Source organism: Hemitrygon akajei, chromosome 9, assembly GCF_048418815.1.
Source record: "Hemitrygon akajei chromosome 9, sHemAka1.3, whole genome shotgun sequence".
In the NCBI taxonomy this organism is placed as follows: domain Eukaryota; kingdom Metazoa; phylum Chordata; class Chondrichthyes; order Myliobatiformes; family Dasyatidae; genus Hemitrygon; species Hemitrygon akajei.
This window is the reverse complement of record NC_133132.1, coordinates 173,725,410-173,743,217: the sequence shown is the minus strand read 5'-3', so window position 1 is coordinate 173,743,217 and position 17,808 is coordinate 173,725,410. Positions and strand designations below refer to the sequence as shown.

Below are 17,808 nucleotides of genomic sequence, written 5' to 3'. Positions count from 1 at the left end.
AGATACCACCTTTTATGTTTTAAAAAAGTTGCCCCTCGGATTCTTATTAAACTTTTCCTCGCTCATCTTAAATCTAAGCTCTCTTTTGCTTGATCTCCCAACTCTGGTAAAAGGACTGAGGTGCATTCACCCTGTCTATTCCCCTCATGGTTATATGCAGTTCTGTAAGATCACCACTCAGTCTCCTGCACTCTGAGAAATAAAGTCCCATCCAGTCCAACCTCTCCATATAACTCATTCCCTCAGTCTTGTAATCCTGTCTGCACTCTTGTCAGTTCAATACTATCTTTCCTATAGCAAGGCTACCAAAACCCAACACAATTTCCCAAGTGTGGCCTCGCCAGCGTTCTGCACGACTGACATTTTATATTGACTGCCCTGACTTGTGAAAGCCAGTGTGCCAATCGTCTTCATTACCCTCTCTACCTGTGACTCCACTTTCAGGAACCATGTACTTGTAGACTAAGGTCCCACTGCTCTAAAACAGTCTGCAAGGTAAAGAGAAAAGGGGGATGTCAGTGGCAATTTTTTTCTTACACAGAATGGTGGGTGCATGGAACACTCAGCCAGGGGTGGCGGTACAGCCAGATACATAAGGGAAATTTAAGAAACTCTTAGATAGGTACATCAATGAAAGAAAAACAGACAGCTATGCAGGAGGGAAGGGTTAGATTGATCTTATTCAAAGGTTGGCACAACATCATGAGCCAAAGGGCCAGCACTCTGCTGTAATGTTCTATAATAACATGAATCAGAATCCAACAGATGAGAAAAGTGAGTCTGAAGATTGTCTACCCTGGGTGACTGCCGTCTGAACAGATCAAACAGTCACTCCAAGAAGTTTCCTGGTTGGTGAAGAGACCCCAGTGTGCTGGTTGGGAAATGGGATAAACACAAAATAGGTTGACACAAAGTGCACAACACGCTGTTAATAAATTGGATAACGGTACAGCTAAAAAATAAGACAGATCAGAAATTTATAGAAATATAAATCTAAAAACCTTGACTGCGAATTGGTAATATATTCTGCACAAAAACATGAAATAAGTAGACGGAATCATTTTGGAAACTTAGAAACTCATATGAGTTCATATATATGATAAACTCATATATCGATACAATGTTAGGCTTAGCTGAGAGGATTTCAAGCGTTAATTCAAATTAAATTGAGATTTTTTTTGTTCTCCTTCAAGGTATAAACAACAAATCTAAATTGTTTTTAACAGTAGCAGTACAGTACTATCTATCTCAGTGGCCACTTAGTCAGGTACACCTGCTCATTAATGCAAATATTTAATCAATCATATTGCAGCAACTCAATGCATAAAAGCATGCAGGCATGGTCAAGAGGTTCAGTTGTTGTTCAGACCAAACATCAGAATGGGGAAGAATTGTGATCTAAGTGACTTTGACCGTGAAATGATTGTTGGTGCCAGATGAAGCTGTTTGATTATCTTAGAAACTGCTGATCTCCTGGGGTTTTCATGCACATCAGTCTCTAGAGTTTGTAGAGACTGATGTAAAACACAAAAAAAATCCTGTGAGCAACAATTGATAGGTAAAAATGCCTTGTTAATGAGAGAGGTCAGAGGAGAATGGCCAGACTGGTTCAAGCTGACAGGAAGGTGACAGTAACTCAAATAACCACACGTTACCACAGTGGCATGCAGAAGAGCATCTCTGAATCTACATGTTGAACCTTGAAGTGGATGGGCTGCAGCATTCAGCAGAAGACCACACCAGGTTCCACTCTTGCACCTAATAAAGTGGCCACTGAGTGCAATTAAAATGGCTCTCCTGCAGAGAATTTGAATTAGAAGAGTACGCATTCAACGAAGGGCTGATGATCAGCTTGTGTTCTTGACAGAGTATATCGCAAGAAAATTGGACTTTGCCCTGAAGATACAAATCAGAGAAAGTATTGGAACCAGTGTTGATGCCACGTTTAGCCATATCCATTCCATAATGCATGAGGGATTGGAAAAGATATCCTCAGTTCTCTCACACTGCACCGATCCGATGATGAGGCACTTGCAATGTCTGAAGATTGGGGCATGTAAAGTAAGGGGCTGGGAGAAAACACCCTGCTATTCCATTGGATGCAAACGGTAGTGTTGGCCCATAGAACACCTCTTCTTTACCTTCAGCACTTACATCCAATACCTATAATAAAATGCACATTTTCAAGATTTACATATGTTTTATTACAATTACATATACACATGAAGGATCCTACCCCATGCCCTGCTCACGGACTGTTTGTCCCACTCACATCAGGGAGGAGGCTACATAGCATCCACACCAGGACCACCAGACTCAAACACAGTTACTTTCCCCAAGCAGTAAGGCTGATCAACACCTCTACCCATTAACTCACCCTCCACCCCACTACTTTATTATTTTCAATCATTCATCTTGTGTACAGCCAAGTGTCACTTTATTGACATACAATCAATCTATGTATATAAGCTATCTTATGTTTTTTTTAATTTATTGGGTGTTTTTAAATTATTATTGTTGGGTTGTTCATCTTTTGTGATCCAGACAAAACAATTATTTTGTTCTACTTTACACTTGTGTACTGGAAATTCCATTGAACAATCTTGAATCAAATACATACTCATATGGGAGAAGCATATCTCCTTCTTTAAGAAAAAGGCTCAGCAGAGGATGTATTTCTTGCAGCAGTTGGCAAAAGTCCATCTTCCCCAGAACATTTTATATCTCCTATGGATGGTCCCAAACCTGGCTGTGAAAGGAGGAGGGTGGGCGTGGGGCTAGCAACCACACCTCATAAAAACCCAGAGCTACAGAAATACCAACAAAAACTCCAAGGACCTCATCCCAAGACAGGAAAGATCTTTGAAGGTGGGTTACACCTGGGGACAACTTGAAAGACTGGCCCAGAACAGAGGACCCTGGTGAACTGCTGATGGGGGCCTATGAGTGATGGGCTTTAGAGAAGTAAGGTAAGAACACCCTGCTGCAATTCTATACCATCATCACAGACAGCATCATCACATCAGCCGTGACTGTCTGGCTTGGTGAGCATCCTCTCCCAGTATACGAAAATTACAGAGAACTGTCCGGTCAGCAGAAAAGGTCACGGTCTGCAGTCTAACATCATCACAGGACTTGTATGTGTCCAGGACGAAGAATTGGACAGGAAAATTATTGCGGACTCTATCCACCTTGCAAAATGCCTTTTCCTTTCAGGAAAGTGCTACAGGGCCATTAAAACCAAAACTTCACACCATCTTAAAAGTTCCTTCCCCCAAGGAGTTAATCTGATCAACCATTCTAGTTAGCCCCCCACACCCCCCTCCATCTATTACCCCTGTCATTGCACTGTAAACACTTTAAACTACTCTTTACAATGTTGTTTACATTGTAAATACACAATGGTATTTATGTATTTATACACATTTTATTTCATATTTGTATTTTAACTTCCAACTTCATTTTTTTTATAATTCTTTATTCATTATAATTGTTGAATGGTGTTTTAGACAACAGACAATAGGTGCAGGAGTTTTTCCTCAACTCTGTTCTAAATGGCTTACCCCTTATTCTTAAACTGTGGCCTTTGGTTCTGGTCTCCCCCAACATCGGGAACATGTTTCCTGCCTCTCGCATGTCCAATTCCTTAATAATCATAGGTTTCAATCAGATCCCCTCTCAACCTTCTAAATTCCAGTGTATACAAGCCCAGTTGCTCCAATCTTTCAACATATGACAGTCCTGCAAACCCAGGAATCAACCTCATGAACCTACGCTGCACTCCCTCAATAGTAAGAACGTCCTTCCTCAGATTTGGAGACCAGAACTGAACATAATACTCCAGGTGTGGTCTCACCAGGGCCCTGTACAACTGCAGAAGGACCTCTTTACTCAACTCCCCTTGTTATGAAGGCCAACATGCCATTAGCTTTCTTCACTGCCTGCTGTACCTGCATGCTTACTTTCAGTGACTGATGAACAAGGACACCTAGATCTCGTTGTACTTCCCCTTTTCCTAACTTGACACCATTTAGATAGTAATCTGCCTTCCTGTTCTTGCCACCAAAGTGGATAACCTCACATTTATCCACATTAAACCACATCTGCCATGCATCTGTCCATTCACCCAACCTGTCCAAGTCACCCTGCATTCTCCTAACATCCTCCTCATATTTCACACTGACACCCAGCTTTGTATCATCTGCAAATTTGCTAATGTTACTTTTAATCCCTTCATCTAAATCATTAATGTATTTTGTAAATAGCAACCGAGCCTTGCGGTGTCCCACTAGTCACTGCCTGCCATTCTGAAAAGGACCCATTAATCCCTACTCTTTGTTTCCTGTCTGCCAACCAGTTTTCTATCCATGTTAGTACCCTACCTCCAATACCATGTGCTCTAATTTTGCCCACTAATCTATGTGGGACCTTATCAAAGGCTTTCTGAAAGTCCAGGTACACTTCATCCACTGGCTCTCCCTTGTCCATTTTCAAAGTTACATCCTCAAAAAATTCCAGAAGATTAGTCAAGCATGATTTCCCCTTCATAAATCCATGCTGACTCAAACCAGTCCTGTTACTGCTAACCAAATGTGCCGCTATTTCATCTTTTATAATTGACTCCAGCATCTTTCTCACCACTGATGTCAGGTTAACTGGTCTATAATTCCCTGTTTTCTCCCTCCCTCCTTTCTTAAAAAGTGGGATAACATTAGGTACCCTCCAATCCTCAGGAACAGATCCTGAATCTACAGAACATTGGAAAATGATTACCAATGCGTCCACGGTTTCTAAAGCCCTCCTTAAGTACCCTGGGATGCAGACCATCAGGCCCTGGGGATTTATCAGCCTTTAATCCCATCAGTCTACCCAACACCATTTTCTGCCTAATGTGAATTTCCTTCAGTTCCTCCATTACCCTAGGTCCTCTGGCCACTATTACATCTGGGAGATTGTCTGTGTCTTCTCTAGTGAAGACAGATCCAAAGTACCTGTTCAACTCATCTGCCATTTCCTTGTTCCCCATAATAAATTCACCCGTTTCTGCCTTCAAGGGCCCAACTTTGGTCTTAACTAATTTTTTCCTCTTCACATACCTAATGAAGCTTTTACTATCCTCCTTTATACACTTGGCTAGCTTACCTTTGTACCTCACCTTTTCTCCCTGTATTGCCTTTTTAGTTATCTTCAGTTGCTCTTTAAAAGTTTCCCAATCCTCTGGCTTCCCCCTGATCTTTGCTATGTTATACTTCTCTTTTATTTTTAAACTCTCCTTGACTTCCCTTGTCAGCCACGGTCGCCCCCTACTCCCCTTAGAATCTTTCTTCCTCTTTGGAATGAACTGATCCTGCACCTTCTGCATTATTCCCAGAAATACCTGCCATTGTTGTTCCACTGTCATCCCTGCTAGGGTATCCTTCCAGTCAACTTTGGCTAGTTCCTCCCTCATGGCTCCATAGTCCCCTTTGTTCAACTGTAATACTGACACTTCTGATTTTCCCTTCTTCCTCTCAAATTGTAGATTAAAACTTTTCATATTATAGTCACTACCTCCTAATGGCTCCTTTACCTTGAGTTCCCTTATTATTAATAGCATTATCATTAATAATAAGTTCCCTTATTAGTTTTTTTGTTGCATATCACACCAACACACACCAGCAAATTTCTAATACATATAAACAGATATGGTGAAGCTGGAGAGTGGAATGCTTCTCTTGCGGGTTGTGTGAATGCAGCGAGACCCCTAGTGTCCCTGACAACTACAACTGCAGCTTCTAACAATCCACGTTCAGGAGTTGGAGCTGGAACTGGATGAACTATGGATCATTCGGGAGGCTGAGAGGGTGATAGAAAGGGTATTTAGAGAGGTAGTTACACCCAAGGGAAATGGGTGAGAATCAGGAAGAGGAAAGGGGTGAAGGAGCCAGTGCAGAGTACCCTTGTGGCCATCCCTCTCAACAACAGGTGTATCACTTCGGATACTGTCGGGGGGGGTGACCTAACAGGAAAGTCACAGTGGTCGGGCCTCTGACACTGAGTCTACCTCATAATGGAAATGTGGAGAAGAGACACACAGTGGTTGTAAGGGATTTGTTAGTTAGGAGAATAGACAGGAGGCTCTCTGGGTGAGAATGACATTCCCGGATAGTACGTTGCCTCCCCGATGTCAGGGTCTGGGATATCTCAGATCAAGTCCTCACCATTCTTAAGTGGGAGGGTGAGCAGCCAGAAGTGTGGTCCTTGTAGGTTCCAATGACATGGATAGGGCTGGTGACAAGGTTCTGAATAGGAGTTCAGGCAGTTAGGTGATAAGTTTAAGGGCAGGACGTAGAAACATAGAAAACCTACAGCACAATACAGGCCCTTTGGCCCACAAAGTTGTGCCGAACATGTCCCTTAGAAATTACTAGGCTTACCCATAGCCCTCTATTTTTCTAAGCTCCATGTACCTATCCAAAAATCTCCTAAAAGACCCTATCATATCCGCCTGCACCACCATTACCGGCAGCCCATTCCACGCACTCATCACTCTCTGAATAAAAAACTTACCCCTGACATCTCCTCTGTACCTACTCCCCAGCACCTTAAACCTGTGTCCTCTTGTGGCAACCATTTCAGTCCTAGGAAAAAGCCTCTGACTATCCACACGACCAATGCTTCTCATCATCTCATACACAAGGGTTGTGATCTCAGGATTGCTACCTGTGTCACGTGCTAGTGAGGCCAGAACTAAGAAGATTATACAATTTAATACGTGGTTAAGGAGTTGGTGAAGGATGGAGGGGCATAAGATTTTTGGATCATTGGGCTCTCTTCCAGGGAAGGTGGGACCTGTACAGAAGGGACAGCTTGTACCTGAATTGAAGGGCAACTAATATCCTGGCCGGAAGGTTTGTTAATGCTGCACAATGGGGTTTAAGCTAGAGTTTTAAGGGAGTGCCAGAACAGTTAGTGGAGAGGTTGTGGAGGCAGATGTTGTTAAGACCTCAGAAAAAGTTAGGAATCAAAAAACTGAGCATGGTGCAACAGAGCTGTGTATATTTCAATGCAAGAAGTATGGTAGGAATAGTGCTGAAGACAGATAAGTAGATAGACAGATACTTTATTGATCCCTAGGAAATTACAGAGTCGCAGTAGCTTTACAGATTCACAGAAATAAAATATTAGAAGTAAGAAGAATGAATAAAAATAAGTTACCTCAAACAGTCTAACAGGAGGGGATCATCACTTCCCCAACAAAAGGTTGACTCATTAGAGAGCCTAATGGCTGAGGGTAATAATGACCTAGGATAGTGCTCTTTGGAGCAGAGCAGTTGTCTTAGTCTACGACTAAATGTGAATGTGCTCCTCTGTTCAGACAAGGTGGCATGCTGAGTGTGAGAAACATTGTCCAGAATTGCCAGGATTTTCTGTATGGTGCTTTATTCTATCACAGCCTCCAGTGTGTCCAGTTTGACTCCTATAACAGAACCAGCCTTTCAAAATCAGTTTATGAGCCTGTTGGCATCACCTGCGTTGATGCCATTGCCCCAGCACACCACCGTATAGACGATTGTATGGGTGACAACAGACTGGTAGATCATTTGAAGGAGAGGCCTGCATACTCCAAAGATCTCAGACTCCTTAGGAAGTAGAGGGAACTTTGACCCTTCTTGTACACAGCCTCTGTGTTGGTGCTCCACTCAAGTCTGTCATCCAGGTGCACTCCCAGGTACTTGTAGGTCCTCAGCACATTCATGTCCTCACCACCAATAGTATAAGATGAGATAGCTGGTTTACAAACAGAGGCAATGTGTAGTGAGGAGAGCCTGTTTATAGGGCGAATTGTAGCCAACATGCTGAGTTGCAACATAAAAGGCAGACAAAATTGAAAAGGGTGAGTACAGGACTGAAGGTGTTATATTTGAATGTGTGCGGTACACAGAATAAGGTCGATGAACTTGCAGCACAGTTACAGATGGGCAGGTATGATGCTGTAGGCATCACTGAATTATGGCTGAAAGAAGATTATAGCTGGGAGCTTAATGTCTAAGGATACACATTGGAAGACAGAAGGGGCAGTGTTGCTCTGTTGGTAAAAAATGAAATCAATTCATTACGAAGAGGTGATTAGGGTCAGAAGGTGTTGAATCATTGTGGATAGAGCTAAGGAACTACAAGGATAAAAAGACCCTATTGGGAGTTGTATACAGACACCCAAACAGTGGTAAGATTGTGGTCCACAAATTACAACGGGAGATAGAAAATGCATACCAAAAGGGCATTTTTACAATAGTCATGGGGGACTTCAATATGCAGGTAATTGAGAAAGTCAGTTTTGTGTTGGATTCCAGGAGGGGGAATTACTAGTGTCTACAAGATGGCGTTTTAGAGCAGCTAGTGGTTGAGCCCACTAGGGGATCAACTATTCTGGATTGGGTGTTGTGCAATGAGCCAGAATTTATCAGAGAGCTTAAGGTAAAAGAACACTCGGGGAAAGTGATCAGAATATGACCAAATTCACACTGAAATTTAAGCAGGAGAAGCTGAAGTCAGACATATCAGTATTACAGTGGAGAAAATGGAATTACAAAGAAGAGTAGGCTAGAATTGATTGGAAAAGAACACTAGCAAGGATGATGCAGAGCAGCAATGGCTGGAATTTCTGGAAGCAATTTGGAAGGTACAGGATATATACATCCCAGAGGAAGAAGTATGCTAAAGGAAAGATGAGACAAACGTGGGTTACAAGAGAAGTCAAAGCTAACCTAAAAAACGAAGAGAGGACACATAATAGAGCAAAAATTAGTGGAAAGTTAGAGGATTGGGCAGCTTTTAAAAACCAACAGAAGGTAGGTAAATAGTCATTAAGAAGGTAAAGATGGAATATGAAATTAAGGTGGCCAATAATATTAAAAAGGATACCTGAAGTTTCTTCAGATGCATAAAGTGAAAAGTAGAGTCAACAATGGATATCAGACCACTGGAAAACGATGCTGGAGAGGAAGTAACAGGGGGCAAGGAAATGGGGAATGAACTGAATAAGTATTTTGCATCAGTCTTCACTGTGGAAGACACCAGCAGTATGGTGGCAGTTCCAGGTATCAGAGGGCATGAAATGTGTGAAGTTACCATAACTAGAGAGAAGGTTCTTGGGGAAACTGAAAGGTCTGAAGGTAGATAAGTTGCCTGGACCAGATGGTGTACACACCAGAGTTTAGAAAGAGGTGGCTGAAGAGATTCTGGAGATATTAGTAACGATCTTTCAAAAATCACTAGATTCTTGAATGCTTCCAGAAGACTGCAAAATAGCAGATGGCATTCCACTTTTCAAGAAGAGAAAGAGGCAGAAGAAAGGAAACTATAGGCCAGTCTGACCTCAGTGGGTGGGAAGACGTTGGAGTCAATTACTAAGAATGAGGTCTCAGGGTACTTTGAAGCACATGATAAAATAGCCCCTAGTAACCATGGTTTCCATAAAGGAAAATCTTGCCTGATGAGGCTGTTAGAATTCTTTGAGGAGATTACAAGTTGGATAGATAAGGGGCATGTATTGGATGTTGTAAATTTGGGTTTTGACAAGGTGTCACACTTTGACAAGGCTGCTTACAAAGTTAAGACCTATGGCATTACAGGCAAGTTATTGGCATGATAAGAGTATCAGTTGATTGGTAGGAGGCAGCAAGTGGGAAGAAAAGGATCATTTTCTGGTTGGCTGGTGTTGAAGGGTGAAATGGAAGAGAAGTGAGTGCAGTTATTACAAAGGAGAAGTTGCTCAAAGGTGCATAAGTCACCCGGACCAGATGAACTGCACCTAGGGTTCTGAAAGAGGTAATGGTAGAGACTGAAGAGGTATTAGTAATGATCTTTCAAAAATCATTGCACTCTGGCATGTTCCAGAGGACTGGAAAATTGCAAATGCCACTCCATTCTTGAAGAAAGGAGGAAGGCAGCAGAAAGGGAATTACAGACCAGTTGGCCTGATCTCAGTGTTTGAGAAGATGGAATCAATTGTTAAGGATGAGGTTATGGAGTACATGGTGACACAGGACAAGATAAGACAAAATCAGCATGGTTTCCATGAGGGAAAATCTTGCCTGATGAACCTGTTTGAATTCTTTGAAAAGATAACAAGTTGGATAAATTAAGAGAATGCAGTGGATGTTGTATATTTGGACTTTCAGAAAGCCTTTGACAAGTTGCCACACATGAGGCTGCTTACCAAGTTAAGAGGTCATGATATTACAGGAAATTTACTGGTATGGTTAAAGCATTGGCTGATTGGTAGGAAGCAGCGAGTGGGAATAAAAGGATCCTTTTGTCGTTAGTTGCCAGTGACTAGTGGTGTTCCACAGGAAGTTGGTGTTGGGACCGTTTTTTTTATGCTGTATACAAATAATTTACATGATGGAATAGATGGTTGTGTTGCCAAATTTGCAAATGATATAAAGGTTGGTGGAGCGCCTGGTAGTGTTGAGGAAATGGGAAGGCTGTAGAAAGATTAGGAGAATGGGCAAAAAAGTGGCAAATGAAATACAATGTTGTAAAAAACATGGTCATACACTTTGCTAGTAGAAAAAATATGCAGACTATTTTCTAAATGGGGAGAAAATCCAAAAATCTGAGATGCAAATGATCTTGGGAGTCCTTGTGCAGAACACACTAAAGATTAACTTGCAGGTTGAATCAGAGAAGAGAAATGTAATGTTAGCATTTATTTCAAGAGGACTAGAATACAAGAGCAAGGATGTGATGCTGAGGCTTCATAAGGCACTGGTGAGGCCTCACCTTGAGTATTGTGAACAGTTTTGGGCCCCTCATCTTAGAAAAGATGTGCTGGCATTGGAGAGGGTTCAGAAAATGCTCACATAGATGATTCCAGGAATGAGAGGGTTATGATATAAGGGAAGTTTGATAGCTGTGGAATTTGGAAGGATGAGAGGGGATCTCATTTAAATCTTTTGAATGTTGAAAGGGCTAGACAGAGTAGTTGTGGAAAAGCTGTTTCCCATGGTGGGTGAGGCTAGGACAAGCGAGTACAACCTCAGAATAGAGGGGCATCCATTTAAAATAGAAATGCAGAGACATTTCTTGAGCCAGAGGGTGGTGAACTTGTGGAATTTGTTACCACAGGCAGCTGTGGAGGTCAGGTCATTGGGTGTATTTTAAAGGCAGAGCTTGATAGTTTCTTGATTGGCCATGGCATCAAAGGTTATGGGGAGAAGGCTGAGGAGTGGGGCCCAGGAGGGGAAAAATGATCAGCCTTGATTGAATGGTGGAGCAGACTTGATGGGCCAAATGGCCTAATTCTGCTCCTATGTCTCCTGGTCTTGTGGTCTTACATGAATGGTATGGGTTTGTAGGCCTATTGTCCTGGAACAGGTCGATGGGTGCAGGCAGTTTTAATTTTTTCAGCATGGGCCAGAGGGCCTGTGTGGTACTTCTCTTTGACTCTAAAGTGATTCTTTATCTTTTCTCTCCCCTTTTTAGCAGTTTATAGAGATCATTGCTTTTGTGCCTCTGTAGTATGTTTTCCATCCTGACTAACTACTCCTCGCTTTACGGAACCACCCTAGGCAATCATTAGATGCAATTATTTCCTCGTGAGGTAGTGATACATTTGGACTTCCAATCCACTGCATCACATCTAGTGTTCTCAATATGGGAAGAGCACTTATCTTACATCATTATAACCTTACAAACTCAGTAATGGATACTCCAACTCATTTTTTCTATCTGTGTCAGAACAGCCATTTTATACCACAATCATTCACTTCTCCTCATGTCATCTATGAATTTGTCTCAGTTTTGCCTCCCATTATCTCAGACTATTTTTTTTTATTTAGAGACCCAGCATAGTAACAGTCTCTTCTGGCCCAATGAGCCCGTGCTGCCCAGTTACCAATATGACCAGTTCACCTACTAACCTGTACGTCTTTGGTACGTGGAGGAAACCGGAACACCTAGAGGAAACCCATGAGGTACACGGGGAGAATGTACAAACTCCTTACAGATGGTGAGAAATGAACTTTGGTTGCTTGTGTCATAAAGCTTTGTGCCAACCATTGCGCTATCATGCAGCTTCCTAAGTAGCAAAAGTTCTGTACTTGTTTTATGTCTTCCCCATTTATTCTCAGTCTGCAGACAGGATTCTCCTTCTTTTTGGATATCACCATACATTCTGTCTTTTGGCAATTGATAGACAGACCCGTTTTTGCACTTTCTTCAACAACTATATCAATTAAGTTTAGTAGTTCTTCCTCTGTACTTGCAATTAACACGGTGTCATTCGCATATCTGAAATTATTGATGTTTTCACCGCCAACTTTGATTCCCAAGATGTCTCTCATTTTTTGTAATATTGTTTCACAGTATACATTAAACAAATCAGGTAAGAAAACACACCCTTGTCTGACGCCACTCTTGATTTTTATAAACTGACTCACTTTTCCATCTATTCTTACAGCGACAATTTGTTCCTAGCACAGATTTCTGATTAGGCGAAGGTCTTTTGAATCTAGATCTATAGTTTCCTGTAACATTTTATTGTGCTTCACTTTATGAAATGCTTTTGTGTAGTCGATAGAACAAACAAACAATCTTTTTGCACTTGAATAGCTCATTCTGATAGTATCCATAACATCAATATCATGTTTCTTGTACCTTTGTCTTTCACAAAACTACATTGTTCTTTACCTATTTCAGCTTGTATCTTACTTTTAGCTCTTGTCAGCAAAATTCTTATAAGTATCTTTGTGATATGACTCATTAAACTTATGGTCCAATCTAATTCACATTCTATTGTTCCAGCGTTCTTAGGTACAGTGATAAATACTAATTTTTCATCTCTTCTGGTATTACTCCAGGCTCATAAATGTCATTGATTAAATCAGTAAGCTTTTCAATTCCATAATCTTCAAGAGCGATAATTTGTTCTATTACTAATTCATCAGGACCTGCTGCCTTTCCTTTCTTCACCTTACTTATTGCATTATGAATTTCAGGTTTTAAAATACTTCAATATTCTTCTTAATTTCTGGTTTTTCACCTCAATCGTCTTCAAACAATTCCTGAACATACTTAGTCCATCTGTTCATAATCTCACCTTTTTCCATGATAATGGTACCGTCCTTTGCTTTCAAACATCCACCTGAAGAACCGAGGAGATTTTTACCTTGATTTGTTGATGTAACCTTTTCGGATCAGTGATAGGGATTCTTTCTAGTTGCTCACATTCCTGGTTTAACCATTCTTCTTTGGCTTTTTGACACAAGCTTTTAACTTTTTTTTAATCTAAGGACTTATAGCCATATAACCATATAACAATTACAGCACGGAATGAAACCACCTTGGCCCTTCTAGTCCATGCCGGAAACTTACTCTCACCTAATCCCACTGACCTGCACTCAGCCCATAACCCTCCATTCCTTTCCTGTCCATATACCTATCCAATTTTACTTTAAATGACAATACCGAACCTGCCTCTACCACTTCTACTGGAAGCTCGTTCCACACAGCTACCACTCTCTGAGTAAAGAAATTTCTCTTCGTGTTACCCTTAAACTTTTGCCCCCTAAGTCTCAACTCATGTCCTTTTGTTTGAATCTCCCCTATTCTATTCTATAGGATTTGCTTTCTTCTGTCTCCTTTCTTCCATTAGATTTTTGATTTCATCTGTCATCCATTTATTCTTTGTGCATTTTTCTTTTTAGGAATCACTGACTTTGCTGATTCTACCAAGGCATCATTTAGAGAGTTAAACTTAATTTCTACATGATTGCTATCATCAACAGGTTCTATTTCTAGACTTTGAAATCTATTCCTTACTTCAATTGTAAATTTTTGCCCTAAGTTATTAATTGCAAGTAGTCAAGGAATTGTTCAGGTTTTTGCTTCTTTAGTTTTTTAAGTTTTACTTTTACATGACATACTGATGATACAAAGGTTGGGGGTGTTGTGGATAGTGCGGAGAGTTGTCAGAGGTTACAGCGGGACATTGATAGGATGCAAAACTGGGCTGAGGAGTGGCAGATGGAGTTCAACCCAGATAAGTGTGAAGTGGTTCATTTTGTAGGTCAAATATGATGGCAGAATATAATATTAAAGGTAAGACTCTTGGCAGTGTGGAGGATCAGAGGGATCTTGGGGTTCGAGTCCATAGGACACTCAAAGTAGCTGCGCAGGTTGATTCTGTGGTTAAGAAGGTGTATGGTGTATTGGCCTTCATCAATCGTGAATTGAATTTAGGAGCCGAGAGGTAATGTTGCAGCTATATAGGACCCTGGTCAGACCCCTCTTGGAGTACTGTGCTCAGTTCTGGTCACCTCACTACAGGAAGGATGTGGAAACTATAGAAAGGGTGCACGGGAGACTTACAAAGATGTTGCCTGGATTGGGGAGCATGCCTTATGAGAATAGGTTGAGTGAACTCGGCCTTTTCTCCTTGGAGTAACGGAGGATGAGAGGTGACCTGATAGAGGTTATAAGATTATGAGAGGCATTGATCGTGTGGATAGTCAGAGGCTTTATCCCAAGGCTGAAATGGTTGCCACAAGAGGATACAGGTTTAAGGTGCTGGGGAGTAGTACAGAGGAAATGTCAGGGGTAAGTTTTTTACTCAGAAAGTGGTGAGTGCGCGGAATGGGCTGCCGGCAACGGTGTTGGAGGTAGATACGATAGGGTCTTTTAAGAGGCTTTTGGATAGGTACATGAAGTTTAGTAAAATAGAGGCTATAGGTAAGCCTAGTAATTTGTGTCATCTGTAGCCCATTACATTAGCCTACAGCCTCACCAGTGCATTATAAAGCCTCAGCATTACATCCTTGCTTTTATTTTCTAGTCTTCTTGAAACAAATGTTAATACTGCATTTACCTTCCTCACCATTGACTCAACCTACAAGTTAACCTTTAGGGAATCCTGAGTGAGGACTCCTAAGTCCCTTTGCACCATGAATTTTTGAATTTTATCCCCATCTAGAAAATAGTCTATCCTTTTATTTTTCCTACCAAAGCACTTGACCATACATTTCCCGACACTGTATTCCATCTGCCACTTCTTTGCCCATTCTCCTAATCTGTCTAAGTCCTTCTGTCACCTCCCTGCTTCCTCAACACTATCTGCCCCACCAGCTATCTTTGGATTGTCTGCTAACTTGGCCACAGAGCCATTAATTCTGCCATCCAAACCATTGACATATAACCTAAAAAGAATCAGTCCCAACACAGACCCCTGTGGAACACCACTAGTCACCAGCAGCCAAAAAGAAAAGGTTCCTTTTGTTCCCACTCTTTGCCTCCTGCCAATCAGCTAATCTTCTATCCATGCTAGTATATTTCCTGTCATACCATGGGCTTTTAAAATGTTAAGCAGTCATGTGTGGCACCTTGTCAAATGCCTTCTGAAAATCCAAGTACTGTACACAGTATCCACTGACTCTCCTTTGTCTATCCTGCTTATCATTTCCTCAAAGAATTCCAACAGATCTGTCAGGCAAGATTGCTGACTGTGGCCTATTTTATCAAGTGCCTTCAAGTACCCTGAGACCTCATCCTTAATAATCGAATTCAACATCTTCCCAAGCACTGAGGTCAGGCTAACTGGCCTACAATTTCCTTTTTTCTGCCTCTCTCCCTTCTTGAAGGGTGGAGTGACATTTGCAATTTTTCATTCCCCCAGAACCATGCCAGAATCCAGTGAATCTTGAAAGATCAATGGTAGAGTGAACTCAGCCTTTTCTCCTTGGAGCGACAGAGGATGAGAGGTGACCTGATAGAGGTGTATAGGATGATGAGAGGCATTGATCATGTGGATAGTCAGAGGCTTTTTCCCAGGGCTGAAATGGCTAGCACGAGAGGGCACAGTTTTAAGGTGCTTGGAAGTAGGTACAGAGGAGATGTCAGGGGTAGGTTTTTTATGCAGAGAGTGGTGTGTGCGTGGAATGGGCTGCCGGTCACAGTGGTGGAGGCAGATATGATCGGGTCTTTTAAGAGACTCCTCGATAGGTACATGGAGCTTAGTAAAATAGAGGGCTATGGGTAAGCCTAGTAATTTCTAACGTAGGGACATGTTCTGCGCAACTTTGTGGGCTGAAGGGCTTGTATTGTGCTGTAGGTTTTCTATGTTTCTGTTACTGGGTTATGGTCACTATTACAGTCTGCACCTGGATATGTTTTGCATTGAGTCACTGAGTTTCTAAATCTTTGGTTTATAGTAATAAAGTCAATTTGATTTCTGGAGTTATCACCTGGACTTTTCCAGGTCCGCAAGCGCCTTGGATGGTTTTTAAAGTAGGTATTCATATTGACCTGATTGTTCATCTTGCACCATTCTACCCATTTCTCGCCTCTTTCCCCTAGTCCAAGTTTTCCTATGATATTTCCATCAGCACCTTGTCCTACTTTAGCATTTAGATCTCCCATGACAATAACAATACACTGAGATTTGCATCCATCCTTTGCTTGTTCAAGCTCTTTGTAGAACTTATCTATATCCTCATTTGTTCCATCTGTTGTTGGTGCATATACCTGTATAATTGCTAAATCAAATGGTTGTCCTCTGAATCTAACAAGGAGCACTGTTTCTGATATTGCCCAATGTCCTAAACCACTTTTTGCTATGTTTTCATCCATAAGAATTCCTACTCCATTAGTATGGGATGTTCCATAAGAATAAATTAGTGTTTTATGTCTATTCTGACATGTTCCAGTACCTGTCCAACGAACTTTGTTAATTCCCATGATGTTAATCTTTAGTCTTTCCATTTCATTCATCAATTGTCCAATCTTTCTGCTTGATATAGGGTTCTTACATTCCAAGTGGCAATAATTTTCTTTTGTGTTACTTGAATTTTATGAGCAGGAGCTTGACGACAGTCAGGGATCCCCTGCTGCCCAGAATCAACCCTATCGAGTGAAGAATCTTCAGAATTGTCTTGAAGATCCTCTTGATGCTGTTGTGTGATCCTGGGTATGACTCTAAATGCAACCGGTGATGAGGCTCTGACTGGGGACTTTCAGAGCTTTGGGGAAAGTGGAGTTACCGCTTAGTCATTCATTGATCCCAGGGCCGCTCTGACCCAGAACAGAAGCACCTGCAAGGGTTCCTGCTTAGGATATGAGTGAAGGCAAATGGCAGATCTGGCAGGTTCAGTAACTGAACTTATGATGGAGAAGGTGAATGAGCAAGGACCTCAAATGACAACGGCAACAGTACAGGCAGGTGAACATTTGGGAAGAGAAATGGTGATTTCTTAAGTTCGCCCAACGGAAGGCAACAGCAAACCACCTTTGCTGGATACTAGGCTTCCTAGAATCTCTTTGCTAAGAAAACCATGGTCAAACTCACTTCACTCTCTAACTATCCCATTCAGCTGTCTGACCACATCTCACCCAACCACATTTCCTTTGTTCTGTCCATTCTTACCATCTCTCTCTGCAAATTTAACTCAGCACCTTTCATCTCCGCTTGATCTTATGAATAGTCTCTCCTAAAATATTAACTCTCTTCCCCTTTCCACAAATGCTGCCTGACATAACACACACAAAATGCTAGAGGAACTCAGCAGGTCAGGTAGTATCAATGGAGGGGAATAAATAGTCAATGCCTTTGGCCAAGACCCTTCTTCAGGACACTGATCTGATGTTTTTCTTTCACATTTAAGATTGGTTCAGATTTTCAATCTCTATAGATTGATTGATCAGATTATTAACTTTATTTGTAACATGCACATCAAAATATACAGTGAAATGCATTGGTTGCATCGAATTAATCAGCGAGGATGTGCCGTGGGTGGCCTGCACGTGGTGCCATGCATCCATGCTAGCTAACAT

At 41.6% G+C, this 17,808-nt stretch overlaps 1 protein-coding gene across 2 annotated transcripts in view; it reads right to left on the bottom strand.

The window, feature by feature from the left end:
• Positions 1 to 960: 960 nt before the first annotated feature.
• The window catches only part of klhl32 (kelch-like family member 32), a 288,264-nt gene continuing 271,416 nt past the window's right edge, over positions 961 to 17,808 (bottom strand). For both annotated transcript variants that reach the window (XM_073057514.1, XM_073057516.1), the window contains one exon: positions 961 to 2,163. In XM_073057514.1, coding sequence (XP_072913615.1) covers positions 2,002 to 2,163 — 162 coding nt within the window. In that variant the 3' untranslated portion in view covers positions 961 to 2,001. The remainder of the gene's footprint in view (positions 2,164 to 17,808) is intronic.